We start from the raw sequence: 19443 nt of genomic DNA, 5'->3' as shown, positions 1-19443 counted from the left end.
GTGCAAATAACAATGACAATCAGAAACACAACTGCAATTCAGAAAACCCAACGGCAATTCTGAAAAGACCAGGGCAAATCAGAAAACACTACGGCAATTCAAAAAACCTAAAAGGATACTTACGTCTTCCCGGTTTGGTTAATTTTGTAGTGTTTTCTGATTGCCATTGTGATATGCACTTTAGGCCACTGTAGTTTTGCTATAGTCACCTTGGCCTTTGTTTCTTCATGAGCATGATTAGTTTGATTGCCTAGTGACTGGATGAAGACTAAATAAAACACGAAAAAAAATAGATTATTGTTAACACAAGAGGGCTCTGGTTTGCACTAAAAAAAAGAAAAGACAATCAAGATTTTTTTCACTGAATGTTTAGCCTCTCCTACCCCCAGGTGTGCGAACCACACATTTAAAATACAAATCTATAATTAAATATCAGCAATCTTCTGATTATCAGCCATCAGAAAAAGGTCATTAAATATTGACTTTGGCTATTAGCTTAAAAAATCCACATTGTGCATCCCTATTAGTTCAATACGTATTGTTTATTTGCATGATTCTATTGTATAAATTAGTTGTTGAATTTGGCAAAACCAAGAATACCTGAGAACATGCTCTTGGTTAAAGAAACTGAAATACCAGGACTACTTGATTGCATGCTGAATGAATGTTTTCACTGTTGAATTGATACATGACACCTGACGATTATTTGACATGTATTTCGAAGTGCAAAACTCTTGTTTGACATCAGTGTGAATACAACAATTGCTGCAAATATACAAAAATAAGACCTGTGCATTGTTTTTGACTGAAATATTAAAACCTAGTTTTACATGCATAATGCCCCCAAAACAGACAGTTAAGGAGCAAAGCAGTATGTGGGCTTAAATGGCAAAGTTAATTAAGGTGTTAGGAACCCTAACCCACAACAGATGATATATTACTGTCATTTCTCATGCTGAAAGGGACAGATGTTAAGCCACTATCATGCTCGTCATGTGTCACCTTCAGCCATTAGTCACAAAAACAGATGAATCAACCTAGTGTCTGGCCTGTATAATTAACAACAGAAAGGGATGTTTTAAAATACATTATTATGCACAATTCAAAAGAGGGATCCTGTTAAACAGCACAGTAGAAATATATAAAAAATATTCCCATTTGAACATGAAATAACTTAGAATTTACTTTAAGACAAGGGCTAGCAGTTGTCACTATGTTATGCATATATCTATTAAATACACTTATAAAACCTAACAGGCAGTGAATGACTCCAGGCATAATAGTATAATATTGTCTGTGTTTAAACACTATCAAGTGCCCATTTTACTTTAACTGTATGTGTGTGAGTGCTCACATCAATCTCTGTGGCAATAACGTCGTCATATGTTTGTAGCCCTGAGCTGTAGTTGAGGCCGAGCTCTGTCCGGCTCTCCGTTCAGCTGTCAAGCTCCTTCAGGATCCTCTCCAGGTCCTGGTTCTTCTTGTGCATCTGCAGGTAGTTGATCTGGAGCTGCTTCTGATATTTGATGACCCTGTCCTTCTCCTTGTTCCATGTCAGCGTCTCCTGCTCAAAGCTTTTGGCCTGACTCTCCTGAGCATCCTTCTCCTCGCTGAGCTGCTGCTTCAGTCTCTCCACTTCCCTCTGGAGTGATTCTGTGGAGACATTCCACTGTCCTCCTCCACCTGCCCTGGGAGGGAGAGTCCGAGCCTTGGATTATTCTTTCCAAGGACTGAGTCTGGGCACAGGCATCTTGTTGCACAATGTGCTGCAGTCTCTGCTCTTTAGCCCAGGCCAGATCCTGTTCAATTGCCTGAATGTCCGTTTTCCAGTCTGCCCACTTTTTCTTCAGCAAATCAGCCTCATTCTTCTTTCGCTGGAGTTCATTCTGACACACCTGAATTAAATATGTAAATAGTTGAAACACAGGCAGCAATTAATAAGGCGTTTCCCCGGTAACAGGTGAAATCATTTGAAGTATATAATAAGTTCTCTTAGACAACTTGAAAACCAGTCTGAGGGTCACTGTCGAGAGGAGCACATAATAGCAGGTATCCATCCCAACTACAGGGGCTTTCATCTTACAAGCACTGTGTGGGTATTTTATTCACACATCTTTCTTTGAATGTCATTGTGGAATGAATAGCCATTGAATCATCATCAGACTTACCTCGGCTCCTATGGTGCGGGAGTGCAGTTTGTCCTCGTGCTCTTATTCTGCTTCTCCAGTGTCCTCCATCTTTGAAGTGTTTTCCTTCAGTAACGCCACGCAGGTGACAATCTCATTTAACTTGTGGCTGACCTCTGCCTGGACAGTCTCTCAGCTGCTGCTTCAACAATGAGATCTCCCTGACTTCTGCACACTGTATTTGGTATAGTTGACAGTTAATGCATTTTGACATACAACCATATACATTCATGTGCACATAAAAAAAACAAGCATATCATTCCCTTACTCACCGATTGCATAATTGGTGAATAATACTTATGTTAATAAGATCATATAACTGTAGTAGCATGGCAAAGACTACTGTTCCATTTTCACCTCAGGCCAGTGGTAGGCTTAAAGGACAAGAGCCTTACATTTATTTATTTAGTTATTAGTTTATTTTGACAGGGACAGTGTACAGCATTTAGCTGTACCAGGGTTAGCTATTAACTAATTTCCATCTGTAGTCCCTAATACTGTGGCATATAGCATTGAGGTATTTACTACACAAGTAAGATTCAAGAACCTTGAAACTCTAGGCCCCCACTAGGACCCGTGAAAGGTTTGTCAATTCTCTGATATTAAGAGCATGGTGAGCTCTGTGGAAGAAGACCCCCTCTCCTTGTAGATATGAAACCCTAATACTAAATTCAATTCAATTATTCTTATTGTCCCTAAGGAAAACATTCCCTCTTACTTTTACTCAATGGTCCTCTAAGATTCGCGAAGGAAAAGTGTTACGTTGAGAACGACTTCAAATGTGCACTTGATGTCTTTTGGCTGGCAGCGCAAGCATATGTAAACATTATCAGCTTAAGCTCTTTATAAGTCCAGCAAACAGGCAACATATGCATTTTGTAAGTGATGTTTGAGTTCTGCGATATGCCATGTCATGGTAGTTGTGTTTGATCTCCACCAACTCATCAGGGGCATTACTGTCTCTGCTGCTTAACACTCCACAATGTTCACCAGTGTTTCTGACCTAATTTGACTGACTTCTCAGTGTGGGCACGTAGCTTTTAGGTGTTTTTTTTAAAAACGTGTTTGGCTCTCACAGCTGGAAATATGTCTGGTGTTTAGAATTGTGGAAAAGTTGCAGGCTGGAAACAAAAAGCTTAAAGACCTGCACAGTTGATTACATAAATCTGTGTCAGTTCCTCCCTGCAGTGACCCTTCACGTGTAATGCAGTCATTTCACTATTTATTATATATAAAATGGACGAGGACATGTCACACATTTTCAGGAACTAACTGTACAGCTAGATTAATAGAATAGAATAGAATAGAATAGAATAGAATAGAATGTACTTTATTTATCCCCAAAGGGAAATTTAGGTGTCTGGCAGATACAAATATAAAAATCACGTAAAACAAGTAATTCAGGTGTCTGTCAGCTCACCTCCCATTGGCTAGAGAGTTATGAAGCCCAATGGCTGCAGGGATGAATGATTATCTGTATCTCTTAGTCCTGCAGCGCAAAAGATGAGCCATCAATAGGCGCTGTTTCTCTGGTCCACAAAGAAGTAATAATAACAGTCCTATATGTGTGAGGAGTGCTGTAGTGACAGCAAACCAAGATGATTCTATTCAACAAAGGGCTTTTAATGCTCCTGATGGGAAAAAAAATAGTGTGAACTGATGTAAAAGAAGAAGTTTGTATCTGACTGATTTCTGTTTTTATCAAATCTACATAGAAGCTCGTTATCATCCTGTAATGGATGAACATTATGTTCCCTCACCTCAGCAGCAGCCTTCAAGGTTGCACCAGATTGTGTGGCCTGACACAAGGTTTCAAACACAACTGATATCACACATATGACTCATAACTTACCTCCCATTGAGTTTCCTCAAGTGTTGGAGCAAGCTGTGTGCCCTGTGCCTCATAAGACCTCAGCCTGAGCTCCACAAGGTCCTTCTCTCTGGTCAGCTTTGAGACATCTTCCTGTAGCCTCTCCTTCTCGCCTGAATAAGAGTTATTTCTCAGTGTATTACATAAGAGTGCAAATGAATTTATATGCTGATGATATTCTTTTCTGTAACTCAATGGGTTTATCAAAGGAGGGAGAAGGGTTTATAGGTTATGATGAATTATAATTATAAAGAAGATGGGCTGACCTGGAGCTGGATGACCTGAAGCTGGAGTGCTTGATGAGTTTTTGCAGCTATTTGGGACACTTGCCGCAGCTTGTTGAACATCGCTGCTTTAGGCCCTCCATCTCTTCAGCACAGTACTTTGTCTTTCCTCAAACAGCTGGCAGGTGTCTGCTTCCTTTTCCTCAAAACTCACCTATTTTAAGGTGCAGACACATCATCAACAGTTATTCAGTCGTAAATACTGGTGAGAAGTACTGATCAGCTCATGCTGTTTACTCCTAATATGACTGCTCTCTACTGTAGCTCCTGCAGTTCAGTCTCTCGCTCCAGCAGCCTTGTTCCAAGCGTTCTATCAGTGACTCATCTGTTGTAATAGGAGAGCGAATCCCACCTGCAGTTTGGGACAGAGTATTCATCTCATCTGCACAAAGTGGGGCAGCAGAGTCCCCATTAGCCTTGGATGCTGACCCCCTGCTGTTTGAACCAGCCCTGTAGCTACAGTCAAGGTTAGCGCTGTTCCCGTTGACCCATGGAGGGAAATTAGGCTGCACTCCCTTGCTGAGGCTGTTTGAAGGAGCAGAGCTGCCGTCACTTTGATTGACAGGCCCTGTTGATGCACTTAGGCTGCCGCTGGTGCTGTGGGTGGGCAGGCTAGACATGGAGTTATGTCCAGAGTCTGAGAGAGTCCCTGAAAGGATAAGAGATGACATTTTAATTACTTTAATGATCATTCAACCTGTGAAATCACATCTTAGAGCTTCAGTTTATGAATATGATATACTAGACGAATACCTGAGAGGTTGTCCTGCTTCTGCCTTATATCTGGACTTCTGGTTGTCTCCTGAGGACAAAGGATGCGGTCCAGGCTGTTGTGGCCTGTCTCTCTGGAGGTCGTACTCCTGGGAATCACAGGCTTAAAGGCAGTGGAACGGACCAATGACTTCCCAGCAGAGGTCTAGAGGAGTGAAATGACTCACAGTCAGGGGTGCTTGTCTCTGTTTTGGTTTTTGTATTCAGCGGCTACTCTTTGCTGACAGCATTGCAAAAAAGCAAGTCCTCTTCTAATGTAACAGGGAGCACAAAGAGCCATGGACAGGTCACATTCTGACACTTGAAAATCATAATGACTGTCTGTCACAGGGATAAATATTGTCACTTGCTGAAATGAAAGGGATAGATTATTTTCCCACTCATGTCTTTTCATATTAGAAATAGAGGCACTGAAGCGTGCAGAATTGCTTCACTACAAGCTGCCAGTATTAACAGCCACACAGCAGCAGTTGCAAGTAAAATTCAACCGACTGTCAGAGAAGTGAAGACTCATTTCCAAGATGAACTTATACTCCGCATTCCCCATCTGTGCTGTCCAAGAACGTCACAAACGGTACCATACTTCCCCTCCTTCCTGTCCTCCTCTCCTCCCTTCTGCATCCTGCCTCTCCCCCATGTGCTGTCTAAGCGAAGATGAATCGCCTTCTCTGTGATATTAATAATATGAGCTACTGCTGAAGTCTAAGAGGTAAAGCTTGTGAGCTCAGCATTCCTTCTTACTGACTTCATGACTGGGAGCCGCTCTTCTTTTCTCACTTTCTATCCCTCAAACTCTCTTTGGCCCTCTCTCTTTCTCTTTCTTATTCTCTACTCTGTCTTTTAAAGCTGCTTCCTATTCCTCTCCTTTCTCACCCTCTGGCCCCTGAGGAATAAAGACCTATTGAGGGAGACTCAGTTTCCCTATATATTCTTGGCACAGAAATGACTTCCATGAGAAGATCAAGGCATTCCTAGGTCATTAATCTAGAAGGGGGGTGATTAATAAACTGGGGTGGTTCAGCCCAGGTTATGAGGAATGACTGCCACCAATTAAACCTACCTGCTGGGCATGTTTTATCCTCAGCTTTGCTGTGAGGCTTTCAAAATCTATAGCAGTTATGGAGTATATGACTTCTTGATGATTACAAGATTCTAGCTAAGTAAGGCACAAAGCTGCATTTTTTGAAGGATATGAAAATAGAGCACAATCATTGTCTCACTTTACTCTCCTGTTATGTTAAGGGTCAAACTGACCCTTTTTAAAGTCTATTTTAGCCAATATAACTTCCAAACCAGCTAAATGCAGCTTAAAAATCTGGGTAGTATGTGACAGAAGAGGTGTTGTGTTAATTTATCAACATCACTACATAAAAAGAAAGAATTCAAAATGTAAAATAAAAAAACCTAAATCTGTCATGTAAAACTATTGTATTTATATTTAGGGCTTTCCAATGTACATTAGAAAAGGTTTTAACATGAATTTTCATGAAAAACAAGTGAGTTATCCTCATTGAACCATGATCTGTTAGAATTAAAGAACACCATTGCACTAAATATTAATTTAAATGGTTAGTAATGGAGTTGAAAAATTTGATTAAAAAACTGTTAATAGGGAATTTTTGGGGTTCTGACACTTTTGCATAATTGAATATGCCCCGGGTCAAATTGACCCAGGAACATTATTGATGTTCCAGAGAAACGAACATAATAGGAGGGTTAATGACAACATTTTCAATCAGTTTTCATTTCTACATTTCCTAATTATATATTCAAGAATACTTTATAATTTTGAGTAACACAAAGAATTGAGAGTTCGGAAATAATATTTATACGAAACCCACGTTAGCATGCTAAAGATTAAGCTAACTTTAACAGCTGGTTAACTAAGCCTACCATTAAAACTTCTCCGGTCCCAAAGTGACAAAAGTTGCCTACTAGTGCCTCAAAGTAATATGTGCATGAATTATCTCCACTCTTACTTTAGCTGTAATAGATACAGTCTAATTTAACATTTCTTAAAGGTGACATATCACGCTTTTTTCATCAATATATATGGTCTAAGAGGTCCCCAAAACATTTCTTTAAAGTTTAGGCTCAAAAAAACACTTTGAAATCAGATTTTGGCATGCCTGAAAAGTCCTTTTCTTCAGTCCTCCTCAGAACACTCTGTTTTCCCTCTGACCACGCCCCCTCCGGAAGTGGATGTGCCTCGGCTCTCCAGCACGTTGATCTAATGTTTACATGTTGGCTGAATATACACGGCTGCTCAGAGATCACGTTACTTCAACCCTCTGAATCTGATCCTGACGGAGAGGCGCCTGTAGCAGGACCTTTCTGAAGGATTGGTCACAGATTTAGTGTTTCTTGTTGTTTTATTTATCAGTATGTAGACGTGTGTCTTGGTACACAGCTACGAACATGTAGGTGGCTATGCTAACTAGCGCTAGCACTTATCCATGATAAATAAAAATCCTCCACTAGATCTTCAAATCTGCAGACGTGGGGAGTAAAACCGACCACTGCCAGAAAGGCAGCAGGACCTTTTATGAAGGATTGGTCACATATTTAGTGTTTCTTGTTGTTTTATTTGTCAGTATGTCGACGTGTGTCTTGGTACACAGCTACAGCTACAGCTACAGCTATGAACATGTAGCTATGTGGCTATGCTAACTAGCGCTAGCACTTATCCATGACAAAAAAAATCATCCACTAGATCTTCAAATCTGCAGACGTTGGGAGTAAAACCGACCTTTGTGTTTATTAAGACAGCCTACAACTAGCATGCCTCCCTCCTAAGCTCCTCGTTAGCACACATTTGTGCAGGTAATGAAAAACAGGGGAGGGATTCAGTATTATTTTATACAGTCTATGGGCTGAACAAGCTCCGAGCTCTGACTCCGTGACAGACCGGATATTGTTGTTACGTAACAAAAACACGGAAGTCTGAAACGGCTGGTTTCACACACATTTACAGAAAGGTGAAGACATCAAAACAGGGGCAGAATGGATTTTTTTCATTCTCGGGGGGTTTGTAGACATGCCAGGGACACATATTTCAGGTAAAGAACCATTAAAAAGTCAATTTTGCATGATATGTCACCTTTAACTCAAAGAAATTACTCCTTCCTCCTCTGTAAGACTCCACTAGACTTGTGAAGACAGTTAACATAAAACCAGAGAACTCCTTTTTTATGTTGACGGTACAGTGTGAGAAATTAAAATTTTTGAAATTTAGCAAAACAGACTCAGTAGAAAAGGTTTAAAATGTTTTTAAGAATATTTAAATGAGTGTATGATCAACTGAATATTAAGGTTGTTGTTTTTGTTACCTTAGATGAGTTTTTTTTTTATATCTAAATAGGAGCAGGTCCCCTTACATGGAGGCTCAATCATGTACTGCCATGTTTTATATAGTAGTTAAGAATGGAAAAACTACAAGCATACATGTTTTTGTATTTAGTGAATGGCTGCGCAAAAAGCACTAGTTGGAAGACAAAAAGAGGAGAGTGATCGTTGTGTGTAAAATAATTTGTATTGCTGGATGTGTTTAATGGTAAAAGCTTTATATGTGGAGGGTCATACTTTTTTGCATCATAGGAGCTACCGTTGTGTCACCAATGGGAGTGGATTGGAAGGGATTATGTAAATCTACAATTTGACTACTAGATATTGTTATCATTTGGCTATTTTTGTCATTTCACATGAAGTAAAAAGTATTTAAAAATCACCCTAAGTTTTAATCTTCTTTTTAAATGTATTCCAATCAAAACAAAACATGATGAAAGAAATAATGGAAATTTGCTCACTTTTTGACTCACGTTCCCTGACATGAGCATCAATTTTTGTTGCAGTCGCCCATCTGATTGTCCATCTTTGTTCTTTTCACCTGCATGATCTTCCATCGATCCTCCTCTGTGGTACGCTGATCTTGTTTTATGGCTCACCTTATTTGTAACAGAACAGACAGTTTCTGATATTTTAATTCAGCTCAGTAAACTAATATTTCACTTATCACTTAAAACGTTTGATTTTGTCTGTTTGAAATAAGCTCACCTTAATGTAAAAAAAATCTTCACTTCTTCCTGAGCGGGAGTGTGACAGGCCTTTAGAGAGATGATTGTTAGACGAGGTGCCCTGAGTGAAGCCACACCTGAGTAAACTGTCAAGGCTGCAGCCTCCACTCTTTCTGTGAGGGTTCGTTTCCTTTTTTAACCTGCAGTCGGATGCCTTGCAGTGTTTGCTGTCAAGGCTGTTGCCGTTGATGAGGCTGCTGACACTACCCATGGTCCTGTAGGCATAGGTGAGGGCTGGGTCGGGCTGAACTCCAAGCAGGCAAGTTATACAGAGGTGAAGGAAAGACAGAACTCATGACCCCAGTGAGGTTCTGTCAGTTCTTCATCTGCAACACAAGGAGAGAAAAACACATCAAACACAGAGTATATCTGTGTCCCTAACATACTTCTTGATCAAAGGCAAAACTAGGTCACAGTTTCCTCTGATGCTTATCAGTTTCCAGTGGTGGTTAAATTTATCGTTTCCTGGTCAGTCCAGACATGCAGTGTTGAAGCAGGTGTGTTCACATTTGCAAAACAAACAGTGAGAAAGTAGCCCATCTTGGCTCCCTGCCTGGCTTTGTGTTTGTAGATTTATTGCTCGGCCGTTGGATTTGACAAATAAGCCTTTGGGTGCCCTTCCTCTAAACAAACTGGCAATTAGGCTACTTACAGTCTACTCTACACTTGGCTGGTGCTGCCATCTCAATAACACTATACAACCATTTTTAACACAGAGTAGATGGACCACACAAATAAAGTGCACTCATTAAAACAGTCTTTTAACAAGGCTTGAATAATGAAATAAAGGTTAGATCATGCAAACAGAGCTGATATATTTTTTACTTATAATACAAGGACATTTGTTTGCAGAGATACTAGTGATGCTCTTTATTCATTGTCTCCACCTTCCTTGTGAAGACAATCAGACCCCAGATGTTGTTGTCCATGATCTCTAACCCACAGGGGAAAAGTCCCCCCTCTGCAGTGACTTAGTGGCAAAAGCCTCCTTGCCGGCTGATCAGGCCTGTGGGCTCCCCTAACCACCTGGTCCTCAGCCTTTAAGCACTTTATAACGGCCACACCAACAAAGCATAGGACTAATGGCCCATGCTAAGTCACATATTAGTGCACATTACTCATGGCTTGGGGCCAATCCATAATTAACGGTTGAACTGTAGTGTTTGCAAGAATAGCTGTCAGGGACTTTTTCTCCTGAACTGAAGGGGGGAGTCGGATCAAGGTTGTCACTTTTTATAAGAAACAATGAAAACAATGATAAGCGAGATGAGATGCGAGCAAAATAGATGTTTCATGATGAAGAGAATAATAGGAGCATCAGCAGCAAGTGAGACAGAGTAACATGCATACAGAAGAAAGTTGAGTGGTTGCTGTAGAAGAATACAAAGCTAACAGTTATAATTTATTTGAATACAGGAAAAGGGAAGGTAACCCTGATTGCACAAAGATTTCTAATCACGAAAGAATCACACAGACAGTGAGAGGCCTTCAGCACAATTTCAGTTCTGATTTTCTTTTTCGTACAAGATGAAATTCAAAACATATTATGCAAAGTAAATGGTATGTCACATTTGGACCGCTAATAGTATAAAGCTAAGCAGTCCCTGATGTTAACAGTGCCTGACACAACTGTTCCTGCTTCTTTCCTCTGTTCCTGAATGTCTGCAGCCAACCTTCACTTTTACTCTCAGATATTAGCATCTAGCACTGACATGGGACTGAAGAAGTAAAACAATACACTTTACTTACTGCAAGGTAAAACAAAGTGTCCTTCTTTAGCAAAGTCCCTGCAGAATCATTAGTCCATCCAGGAGAAAGTGAACATGCAGACGTGTGTACGTCTGTATGTGTGCACGCCTTGAATGAAAACCTCTCACTATCACCCCAGCCAGGAGGGTCTGCTAACTGTTCAGTGGAGGGGGTGGGTCTTCTGTCTTTCTAGTCGGCCTGGGCCCAGCTTTGCATTATAACTGACATGTAAATTCTGCTATGTGTGTGTGTGTGTGTGTGTGTGTCTTTTTGTGTGTGTGTGTGTGTGTGTGTGTGTGTGTGTGTGTGTGTGTGTGTGTGTGTGTGTGTGTGTGTGTGTGTGTGTGTGCGTGTGTGTGTGTGTATGTGTTTCAGGACCTCCTGCCTCCCCCAAGGGAGCTGGTGTACAACATGTGCTCCCATAGAACTGGCGTGTGCCGCTCAAGTGATTAACTCCCAGCCCTCACAAAAGATCTGTTACACCCCCTCTGAGTACCCCCTACTCTCCCCACTATCGCCCACTGACACCCTCCGTTTGTGCATCGATTCACGGTGTAATAACCATTCTCCCCCCTCCCTCACTTTTATCATCAGCCCCCTCCCTTTCCTCCCTCCGTCCACCCGTCCCATTCGGTGCCCTGCACCCACCCTGAACAAACAACACTTCATCTGAAAGGAAAAAAAGGCGCTTGCCCTCTCTCTTTCGGCTCTTTGTGTGTTGAAGTGTGCCGCTCTTTGTGTGGACTCTTGATGTATTCTCCCAAAACAGCCCCGGACCATATTTGAGTGTTAAATAAATGACTACCTCACAATGAGAGGACTGGAGAGCCTCAGTTTTATAGTGATTTACCACCATCCTGCCTTTATGCTGTTTGTTCAGACATACACTCTCTCTAACACCTTTACACATCCACACAAAAAACTCACACTCACACAGCAGTATTGTTGGAGTGCACGTCTCTGCGAGGCAGTGGAGCGTTCAGCATCCCACAGAGTACACACTGTTGACAAAACACCTTGTGGATGAAATACAATCACATTGAGACAGGAAAATATACAAGGTGCTGTGTTCCAACTGAACAAACAACAACAACAGGAGAGATACGGCCCCTTAGCTGTGCTGCTGACAAAACAAGTGTAAATCTTAAAGCCAATTTTTGTCACGAGTAAAGGTATACTTTCTGTTAATGTGGAGAAAACAGACAGCTTTACCGCATATCTACAGATAGAACACCACTGATTCATTGAAATCGTCACATAGGAATCAATAAAGAAATCTGTTTGTTCAGAATGAATTGAAAACAGACTGTAGGGAGAACAGAGTGAGTCTAAACTCTGTGGTTTCAACATGTGCAGACAGGTTTACATCATGTTACATCATCCTGCCTTAAACTTTACTATTATCAAGTGTTTTTATGAAGCCATTTTACCAACTAAAGAAATAATTTACAGTATCTCCTTAGATCTGCCAGTTCCTTTTCCAGCAGTAGCAAGAACTCATCCTTTCAATTGTGTCATGATATGTCCCCTCAAGCCATCCACTGTTATTTCCACTCTCACTTTCAGGAGAGAACGGCTCAATTTCACTTATATTTCATGCAAATATTAAAGTCATCTGAAAATCGTTTTATTCCAATTCTTAATGAGCAGCACAAATGTTCTGACCTTGCAGCTTTTGAGTGGACACTGTGATTTAAGACCTCTGGTGAAGTGGGATTGTGGGGGAGTGAGTGTGTGTGGATGCATGCATACATCTAATCTTATATCTTATTGGCTACATGATTTTCTGTGTCTGCACAAAAGAGTGTGTGCACCCATGTGATGTGTGTGTGTGTGTGTATGTGTGTGATTGTGAGAGTATGGGTCTTTGCACAGGCAGGGGGTTGGTGTGTGTATGGGGCGGGTGCTGTCCTAGCTTCCGAGCCCCAGCTGACCTGTCTTACACAAAGCCCCAGCCCGCTTGGGACCAGCTGACAATACACCCCCCGCCCCCCCAACACAGGCACACAAACAGACACACTTACACATACACACCAGTGTGCGAGCATAGCCAATCCATTAGCACAGCCAGTGGAAGGCTGCAGTGTGCTATAAAGGTTCAGGATTTATACCTGTCTCACAATGACCATGAAACTCTCCTCTGTTCTCACTGTACCTCCACACTGCCACTGTGCCAGATGGCATTGCTTTAATTCTCACTGTCTGTATGGTAATTTCTAACAGATGCACGTGTAATCTATCTAGTTCAGTGTGTCTGTTTTTTTAGGTCACTCTCAGACAGCTTATTGTTCTTTGTTTATGTGTGCCATCTTTTTTTAAACACAGCATCACTTATATGAAGCCCCATCCTGCTGAATCACTTTTCATTTGTATCTTAAAGGATCGTTCCTGTGTTTTTGTAAGTTTTCCCAGATAAAGTTTATACGTTAAGGTTAAATTACTGCACTTTCATCATAAAGTTGGACCAATAAGAACCAAACATACATACCCTGTTACTGCTCATGTCCTTAAACCCCATACTTTTCTTTAGACTCAAAGTCTAAAGGTCAAGTTAAACTTAATAAAATTAACAGGGTGTTACACCAAATGAGTAAAATGAAATGTCAAAGCACTGGATTGTCCTCCTGACATTTCTGCTGCTTATTTAAAAAAAAGCCATTCATGTTATTTCTTTGTGTTTCTTTTATATGTTAAACATGTTTTCCTCCACCAGCCCATTCTTTTTGATTGATGTCAGTTCAGCCTCTTTTAGGTTTAAATCTATCTTGAGGCAATATACCATCTCAGAGGAAATCCAGTCCTTTTTTGTCAAGGTTAGGATATCATTGTGATCTAATGGAGATGAAAGCACAGTCTGTTTCCAGTGTGGGGTGGTCAAATGCCAGCAGGCCTGTCTGATATCAAAGACTAAAGGCAGGAGTCAAACACTGAAGAGCACCCTTTCAAAAAGCGAACATTTTTGATGCTTCCGCAACATTGATGTTGGCTCATACACGTGTGGAGCAGCATATCAGTGTGTGACGACACAGACAGGACTTTTTGTAAATTCACAGCTGGTTTTATTCTTATTGTTAAAACATAGAAATGAATTGAGACATTAGTGACTCATATTTCTTAATATGTATAATGTAAATCACAGTTATAGAACATTATTTGATGAACCAGGAATGAAACCAAATAAAGGTTCTTTGAAATTCAAGAATGAATCCTATAGGGAGAACCAAACTCGATCAGTTCTTGTTCTGTTTACCGATCCCTTAAATGCTGAACATATTGCCTTCAGTGTGATGCAACACATTAGATAACTCAAATTGACCAGTGATTCACACAATGTAACCGGTGATTCATATGTTATGAAGCTGTTATCTAAGGCAGGCATGATGCAGTGGAAATTAAAGCCACAAATGAAAGAGTAGAGAAGAAGAAACAGCTCACGCGTGACAGGGTCTTCCTTGGCAGAGAGTACATTACCAGAGAATGATGGGCTGACAGGTTGAATTATTGAGTAATACTTAGTAATACTCGGTCTCTATCTCTGTCATCCTCTTTGGGACACACACACACACACACACACACACACACACACACACACACACACACACACACACACACACACACACACACACACACACACACACACACACACACACACACACTTCCCCATCGTGTGTCTTACTCACTGGGACTGAGTTGCAGGGATGAGTAATGTGGCCTCCAGCAGAACATCAACTGGGAATGAAGTGTAGGGAACAGACAGCCATCTATCTTTCGCTTTCAATTTTCACACATCTATCCACTGACCAAGCATACACACACTAACACACACACACACTAACACACACACACACACACACACACACACACACACACACACACACACACACACACACACACGCGCGCGCACACACACGCACACACAAGTTCATACTCTACACTCACAGGCACACACATTCAAACTCTGCACGCACACGCACAATGGCATCCAATAGTAGCTAATTGGGTAATCCTTTTAGTGCATTGTAAAGGAGATTGAGCATGAATGGTGCTTCAATGGTGAAGAGCAGAATACCAGACACTCATTACAGCCCCAGAGTGAGAAGATGGAATACCAGGCACAGAGATGGGGGCGAGTGTGTGTGTGTGAGAGTGAGATTTATATTCTGAGGAGCTAACATTGCATTATACACTGATGACTTGTGTATTGTCCAGGAAGAAGTCAATGTCTCTTCTGTTAAAAGTTCCACTGTTTTGGTAGCATAGATAGCCAAAAGACTGACTGTTCACTTGAGTCATGTGACTAAAACATTAAACACTCAATAATTCAATCTCAGCATCTTCTATTGGCAGCCATGAGGCAGCATCTTTAGCTAGAGGCTTGCTTTTAGTGAAGAACCCCCTGTTGAAATTAGATTGCCTTCAGATGCTTTTATGTGCATCCAAATGAGCCATTAGGTCAACCAAACAATCAACCTCCTTGGGTTTTAATAGATAAGGAGGTTGTCTGTGCTGCTAACTGAGTTTGAATGGCCGGCCAAACAGTGTATTACAGGCATTAGCATAACCTTGGCAGCTGGAGTATAGAGGAAAATGTATTTTTAATGGAGTCTAAATGGGAGCCTTTAGAGCTGCAATGACGATGGGAATTGACGCTCATGAATTTAAGGAGTTCTCAAATTGAATATATGATATTGCTTTTTATATGTCTTTATTGGGCTGTATCCGTCCAAAAAAGATGGATTATTGCCTCGCATTATGTATCTGTGCTTTTCTGCAAGGCTTCAAACTGATGCATCTTGCTGGAATTTGGCCAAAAATAGTTTTAAAAAGAGTTGTATGTGTCTTTGGTGAGATACAGCAGCTCAACGCCCAGCTCCATAGTCATGAAATATTTATGTCTGAGGCTTTTATCCAACTATATAAACAGAAACTAGAACTGAATTGTAAAAAGTATGAGTATTTTTAGTAGTTTTGAATTACTGCCCATCCATTGCCCACAAATATTTACCTTTTCCATTAGCCATCCCATGCTTTGGACACCGTCAGTAAAACAGGATATGGCAGTCTTATCAATGGGAAATTTGAATAGCTTGTCATGAAAGCTTTGCTATTGTATTAGATTGTTATTTGTACAATAACTGAGCCTTCAGTATGGAAGGCACGTCTGTTGTAAAGGTGTAGAAGATGTGTTGGTAGCACTAGCATTATAGTAGCTGTATATAGTGTTACCTTGTAAAAATGTGATCCAAATACAATTAGAGCAGCATCACTTCAACAAATTAATACTAGTGAGCAAAATATTTTATATAAGCTCACTTTTACACAGTCACACATATTCCTCCTACACCATTTTAGTCTGTCCTCTATACTTTGTTTGATATGGTATTACATTTGGATGACATGCACAGGTAGGTGGAAAAGAATGAGGCCTTTCCTGGCACCAGGGCCCATTGACCCTGCAAGCTGAAGACTCAGTGATAAGGCTGTCATTCTGGAGCATAACCATCCTCCCATCCTCCTAATCTGCTGTGTCTGTCTGTCAGTGTGTGTATGTGTGTGTGGATGGTGTAATGTGGGAGTAAGCGAAGACACAATGAGCTCACTTTCAGGGGTCTGTATCACTCTGAAAGCAGCTGGAAATCTTTTCTTCAGGCAATACCTGTGCTCTACCCCAAAATAAAAGCCTCCTCTAACCTTGTAACTCTAAATTGTTAAATGTAGGGACACTCTGTAGAGTTCTTCAACAGTTTCAATGTCATAAGTTAATAAAGTCACAACCTGCTGTTGGCTGTTTCTCAAAAGGTTCATATATAGAATATATATCACGCTCAGGGATGGTTGTATTGGGGCTGAAAAGTGGAAAACTCTACAAAAGCATGATGAGCCAAGACAACCAGAGATGTTGGGATGCTGCTCTTTTCTGACACAGTGCCTTCACTCATGCAAGGAAACTGCATTTGGGTATCTGGGACAGTTATTTTAGGAAGCGTCTACTTCAGCAGGTCATGACAGCGCCAATGGTTTGTCACACGCAACAGATATGAGGAAGAGGAATTACTATGAAACCAACAAAAAAATCTAAATATATTAACATTTAAAATTACATTTTAAATAACAATGAAAAGTAACCCTGGACTTTAAAGAGATGAAAAATGCTGTAAAGGAGCCTATTCTCCTCTTTCCCCCTCCTGCACCGTATGATCCTGTCTGTTCTCTGTATTTTTCTTTATACAATAAGTTACAGTGCTGAGCAAAGCCCAACCTGCCTGTGCAGGTGCTCTGTATTTACCCTACACCTTGTCACCTGCATAATGGACAACAATTCCTGATCCCAACAGGTCTCAACACATTCTGCACAGGTGTGACAGTGCTGAAACTGGGAGGTTGTGCAAAGGGCAAATTATTTCCCACACTGATCGCTGGCATTGCTGATTTCAGGATGGGAAATATATGGATGAACGCACTTAATACGTACTTTAAACACTTATAACAACCTGCTTTGAGACCAGTGCTGTGTATAGTGGAGCATTTGAATAAAGCCCCATGAAGCTCTGTGCTATTACAGAGTTCAGAACAACAGTTTGTCCAATGTGTGGATAACTTTTTTGTAGTTTTCTGCAAACAAAATAAAGAAGTTAATCAGCTTGTAAGTCCTCAATCATAGCTATAAATTGCCATGAAATTTAGCTTGCATATTAAAAGTAGCAAACACTTTGACTGCTTCCATGCAGAGAACACATTGCTTCACAGTTTTACTAAGTAAACAACAGGCATAACTCAATAGGGCCACTGAAATAAACCAAGTTAACATTGTGTCTTACTTGGTACGAACACAGCTAACTTTGTTCAAGCCAATCTGTGGCTTCTTCTCGTGCCACCCAGGATCACCCCTGTAGAAAGTTGAGAGCCTGTGCCTGAGTCTGTACCATCATTTGTCCTTAAATAACAATAACGTTCTTCTAAGTGTGACTGTAGGTGACTTACCTTCATTATACACCGCCTGCATGCCTCCACAGTCACTGTCTGTGCCAGTCCTGCTCTGTTCTCAAAAAGCTGAGTGGATCACTGTGGACAAACGTCTTCCAGGCAGATACTAGCTAGCACTTTTGTTGTGAAGAGAAATAGTTGTCTCTCGTCTCTTCACCTCTCTTCAACACCTGGTATGCTTGCAATCACTCCGTCCCATCTCCCATACACTGAACACTGTCACATTCCTCCATAAACACGCTCTTTCTCTCTCCTCCCTCTCTTTACAGAGTTGCCTCCCATCTGAACTCCCTCCCACTCTCTCTTTTTCACTCTGAACATCCAACACTCCCATCTCATCCTCCCTCCCTCTCTTCCTCCGCTGCTTGCCTCCTCCACCTCTTACATACATTTCTCTGTACTTGTGCACTGTTTCTTTAGTCTTTTCACCCTTTAATCCCTTGTTCCTTGCATGCAACTCTCTTTACCTGTCTCCTTTCACCTTCCACCTTTCTCCTTACTGCCTTTTTTTCTCCTCTCCTGGCAGGGCTCCTAGCAGCTCTGCTATTCACTTCACTGCCTCTCTAAATAGCACATCATCCCTGCCCACACTTCCCCTGAAAGTCTCACAATGTATATCTTTAAGTGGTCTAAATACCTGTGTGTTAAAGCATAGGAAGTATCAAAAGATAATTTTATTGTGTGACCATATTCATGTGCAGACTTTATGTTTACATGTGTGTGCACTTGCGAGAAGGATCATCAAAGTGCTTGCTGTGCTGATGACTCATGCACAGCGTTCCCCATCATGATGTCCTGCTGGAGATTTAACCTGCTTCACTGCTCCAACTGACTCCACTGGCTCTCTCTCAGACTCACACACAGGAGCCAGGAGCAGATCTGTTGTTTTCTGGTTTATTTATGTAACAGATGAGCTGAATAAATGATCAGGTCATAACCCCACAGCTCAGTCTTGGCAGAAGACCTATTTCTCCCCCTAGCTTTCTGTGTCCATCATTTTTCTGTGTCTTTCTTGTCCCTGTTATCTTTTTTCTTATTCTTTCTCTACACTTGTGCAGCGTACTCTACTTCCCCCACTCTTAAACGTTAGCTTCAATTCTCTGGCAACTGCTGCATCAGAATTGGACTCAAAACTTCCACTCAATTATTTACTATACAATTTGTAAATAAATTATTTCTAAGTTTATTTACAAATTCATGTTTGAAGCTCTGACTGTGAGCAAAACAAACACATTCTTCTTAGCTGTCCTGGCATGCTCGTTACAGATTAAATAACAAGATGTTGTGCTTGTTTGTCTTGAAATATTTTTGGGAATCAGCAGTGAGAAACACAACAAGAATGATGTTTCTTTCACTCAGTGGGTGCCAGAGTCATGTTTCTGTTTAAGTTAGGATTTTTGGTGTGTCTAATCTTCATGAAAGCAGTGTTGATACCTTATAGTGTACTTTTCAGATTTCTCAATGCAGCCCAATGCAACAGCTGACCATATCCAGGTTGTTTACGTTTTATTGTGCAATAATTGCAA

The 19443-nt window shown here is 41.0% G+C and overlaps 1 protein-coding gene across 1 annotated transcript; it reads right to left on the bottom strand.

The window, feature by feature from the left end:
* Window positions 1–523: 523 nt before the first annotated feature.
* On the bottom strand, window positions 524–18185 carry LOC117819595 (leucine zipper putative tumor suppressor 1-like). Its single transcript, XM_034693044.1, is given in 14 exon segments — window positions 524–1685; window positions 1687–1895; window positions 2169–2309; window positions 2311–2361; window positions 4021–4169; window positions 4319–4396; window positions 4399–4440; window positions 4443–4494; window positions 4590–4639; window positions 4642–4989; window positions 5094–5256; window positions 8918–9055; window positions 9165–9510; window positions 17915–18185. Coding segments are annotated over 13 exon segments (2037 nt in total). The 5' UTR covers window positions 9396–9510; window positions 17915–18185; the 3' UTR covers window positions 524–1300.
* Window positions 18186–19443: the final 1258 nt, after the last annotated feature.

Source organism: Notolabrus celidotus, chromosome 9 (assembly GCF_009762535.1).
Source record: "Notolabrus celidotus isolate fNotCel1 chromosome 9, fNotCel1.pri, whole genome shotgun sequence".
Lineage (NCBI taxonomy): Eukaryota > Metazoa > Chordata > Actinopteri > Labriformes > Labridae > Notolabrus > Notolabrus celidotus.
Note: the sequence above shows the minus strand (reverse complement) of the source record. Positions and strands in the feature narration are given on the sequence as shown.